General features: G+C 62.6%; 1 protein-coding gene across 1 annotated transcript in view; it reads right to left on the minus strand.

The window, feature by feature from the left end:
- Window positions 1–3: 3 nt before the first annotated feature.
- The window catches only part of SEMA4G (sema domain, immunoglobulin domain (Ig), transmembrane domain (TM) and short cytoplasmic domain, (semaphorin) 4G), a gene marked incomplete at its 3' end in the record, with an annotated part of 6,160 nt that continues 2,609 nt past the window's right edge, over window positions 4–3,554 (minus strand). The window contains exons 4-13 of the mRNA XM_010016501.1: window positions 2,790–2,883; window positions 2,441–2,554; window positions 2,080–2,246; window positions 1,785–1,954; window positions 1,492–1,636; window positions 1,204–1,414; window positions 1,003–1,118; window positions 540–691; window positions 274–335; window positions 4–176 (exon numbers count right to left, since the gene is read on the minus strand). Of these exons, the coding sequence (XP_010014803.1) occupies window positions 4–176; window positions 274–335; window positions 540–691; window positions 1,003–1,118; window positions 1,204–1,414; window positions 1,492–1,636; window positions 1,785–1,954; window positions 2,080–2,246; window positions 2,441–2,554; window positions 2,790–2,883 (1,404 nt within the window). The remainder of the gene's footprint in view (window positions 177–273; window positions 336–539; window positions 692–1,002; window positions 1,119–1,203; window positions 1,415–1,491; window positions 1,637–1,784; window positions 1,955–2,079; window positions 2,247–2,440; window positions 2,555–2,789; window positions 2,884–3,554) is intronic.

Here is a 3,554-nt window from a genome sequence, read left to right on the forward strand (position 1 = left end):
CAGCGTGTCTGTCACCAGCAGCCCGTCCACGCCAATGCGCAGCCGGTCCTGCCCCGCGCCCAGTGCCTCGCTGCCGTTCAGCAGCCAGACGGCTCGTGCCAGGTTGGAGCGCTGGTCGCAGGGTAGCAGCACATCGTCCCCCTGCAGCACCGTCCTGTTCTTCCACGGCAGAGAGCCTGTGGGGACAAGCACTGCCTTGCACCCTTCCCAGTCACCCTAAGAGATGCTGGACACCAGCATCCCCTGTGGTCCTAAGGGGCAGCACAGACTCACCCCGCCCGGAGCTGCTCCGGCATCCTTCGTTGCCACTCTGAATGTCCTGCACCAGCCCTGCGCTGCAAGACACCGGGGCTTCAGCCATACAGCCCTGGCTGAGCCCACCCTTATGGGGTCACAGCCACCGGGAGACCCGCTGAGGGATGCCAGACCCTTGAGGTGGCACTGGGGTGACTGTCCCATGGGGTGATGTGCAACAGCGTGGGATGGAGTAGGTGGAAGGCTCACAGAGACCTCACTGGGGATGGGCAGCCTGTCCCTACCTGTCTGTAGTAGCAGTGGCGCGGCAGGACCTGCCATCCCAGGCACAGTAGGGGTCCCGGGTGAGGATGCAGTCGTAGCAGGAGGTGTACCTGGCGCAGGAGGCCAGGGGCACCTGCAGGATCCCGCTGGCTCCCCCCACATACAGGCTCCTCTGTGGGAAAAGGGCTGGCTCAGCACTGACCTGTATGGTGTGACTGGGCTGTGGGGTGCCCCATGGCACCCAGAGATCCAGCCCCACAGCGCAGCTCTCCATTGGTGGGGTGCATGTGGAAGGGCCTCCAGCTCCAGTCAGTGCTGATGGCTGCAGCTGGAGGCCAGGCTGCTCCCTCTCCTTAGGCTCTGGCATGTATCCCGAGCTGGGGTGACTCAGGTGTCATGTCCCCCCCATTCCACAAACAGCCCAAAGGCTGCAGCACAAACGTGCCCTATGTGTGGTGTGCCCTCACTTCCTCCACTCCTCACCTGGGCATGGGAGATCACCAGGCTCTCCACAGGCTGCGGGTCCCTAAACACCTGCACTTCCTCCACGATGTGGATGCCAGAGCCGACCACCACAGCCTTGTGGATCCAGCCGTCCCCTGGAGAACAGAACAGGGGGTCAGGAAGGAGTGTGGGGTCTTCTCCCTGCCCTGCAGAGGCCTGGCAAACTCATCCTGCACTCACCTGTCCCCATGAAGAGCACATCGTAGGAGCGGCCGTCGAGGGCCCGCACCCTGTCCACAGCCAGCTGGCTGTACAGCACAGCCTGCCCCCCCCCGCCAGCCGGCTTCACCTCCTCAAACATCAGTGGGTGCAGCTTCACGAAGTCCAGGACACTGTTGGGCAGGTCCTGCGAGGAGTTGTAGCCCTTCCTGCGGGAGCGGTCCGTGATGCACTGCCCAGGCAAGACGGGGGTCAGGGGGGAATGCAGCTGCCCCATGTCCCCCCAGCTCCACACCCCCAGGCACTCACAGAGCCAGGCCGGGGCTCAGGCACTGCACCGTCATAGCGGGACCACTTGCGAGCTGAGTCCTGGTACTCCATGTAGGGACCCTCGAAGGCGCGCTGCACCGCTGAGATGCTGTAGCGGCACACAGCTGAGGCCTCCATGGTCCTCCTGGGAGGCAAAAACCCTACCTGAGCCCAGGCAGACAGACAGGTGCTCCCCACCACTGCACCCCCAGGTGCTCAGCTCCTGCCCTTGAGCATCTCCGGCCTCCCCCATTACTTTCACCCCTGGCCGTTTTGGCCACTGCCCTCCTCACCACTGTGCTGAGAGCGTGAAGGCGGCATAGAAGACGGTGCTGGCCCAGCTGCCTCCATCCAGGCTGCAGACGCTGCGCAGCACCTCGTAGTAGGGGATGTAGCAGACCAGGCGAGCCTTCATGAAGGATGTCCACTTGCGCTGCAGGATCTTCTTCCCCCCCACATCGCTCTGGGAGAGTGCAGGGAGCATTTCTGCACAAGCTGGTGGGGGGTGCATGTCCCTCTGCCCATGCCTCACTTCCCCCAAAGCCTCTGTCCCAGTGCTTGGCTCCCCATGGCTGGGGACATGCATACCTTACAGACACGGGCCACCCGGGCCACTCGGGCCACCTGGCTCTTGTCAAAGAAGGATGTGGTCTCCTCGCCTGCCCACTCCGTGAAGAAGTAGTAGATTTTGTCATCATCACCCACAGGGCTGTCTTTGCTCTCCCGGACCAGCACTGAGGCCACGAACTCAGCATCTGGGGATCATGGAGTGAGAGGTAGACATTGGGGACCCACCACAGGATGGAGGATCACTCCCTGCCTCAGTTTCTTCATGGCAAACCACACAAGACCCCAGGGGCACCCCCCACCTCTGCTCCATGCTCCCCAAGGCAAGGCACAGTGACCCACAGCCTGTGACACTGGCCCCAGGGGACCATAGGGGTCTCACCATTCAGCCAGTGCAGTGGGGACTCCTCTGTCCTCAGTGGCCGTTGGTGCAGGTTCCTCCTGATGTCAGGGAGGCTCCGAAACTCATAGCGTGTGGCCGTGTACAACCCACCATCTGGGCAGGACAGGCACCATCAGCATTGCCCTGCACTCCAGGACAGCCCCAGAAGCCAACAGCATCCCCATGCCCCAAGTGGAAAAGGAGGAGGAGGACCAAGTCCTGCCTTGCTTAGGTCCCTGCAGGCAGAGCCCGCCCAGCTGGGGACCCCCCCGTGGGGGCACTGGAGATGGGGCCAGGATTGGTGGCATCCCAACATGTCCCCACCAGCCCTGGAAAAGGTGCTGCTTACCTACGATGAGGCCGGTGTACCCACGGGCAGGGTCGTACGGGCACTTCTCCTTGCCCTCCTCAAAGTGTGATGGCAATGTAAATCTGTTGGCATCCTTGAGGGAGACAGGGGAGCGGGTTATAAAGGAGGGGAGAGACCCACCTCGCCTGCCAGCCCCAAGCTCTCTGCAGAGGTTGCTAGTGGGGACAAAGCCATGCCCATGGCTGTGTCCTTGTCCAGGCAAGACAAAACCCCCATGGCACCCTCTAGCTGGTCAGAATCCACATAGACATTCGAGCCCCCAGACAAGAGCAGAGCAGAGGGCTCAGAAGGGAAGGGGAACCCCAGCACCCAACTTTGGCATCGTGTGGGCACCAGGCAGGATAATGTTCCCAGGCTGTGCCTGGCCAGCAGACGCTGTCCAGCCGGGCTCGGTCCCCCCAGGTGGTGTCCCCATCACAGCAGGAGTTACTTTCTTTGGGGTTTGTAGTTCAAAGCACGTCAAATAATGACCGGGCCCTTCCAGCTCAGCGGCTGCTCCACCTGACTCCCAGGGCGTGCGACAGCCAAACCGGACCGGTGACACGGTTGTGGGAATGGGCACGGCTCTCCTGGGATTCCCTGACCATGCTGGGGACATGGTCCCAGGAGGCCTCTTTGCCCCCCAGCTCAGGGAGGGAGGTGGGCAAAGGGCAGCTGGGTCACCAAGGAGCCACCACACAGGGGTGAAAGTCCTGCTGCCGGGGGATGTGGCTGCCCCTGGCCTCTGCTGGGAGTTATGGCCAC

This window comes from Nestor notabilis, unplaced genomic scaffold, assembly GCF_000696875.1.
Source record: "Nestor notabilis isolate BGI_N333 unplaced genomic scaffold, ASM69687v1 scaffold20320, whole genome shotgun sequence".
Classification (NCBI taxonomy): Eukaryota; Metazoa; Chordata; class Aves; order Psittaciformes; family Psittacidae; genus Nestor; species Nestor notabilis.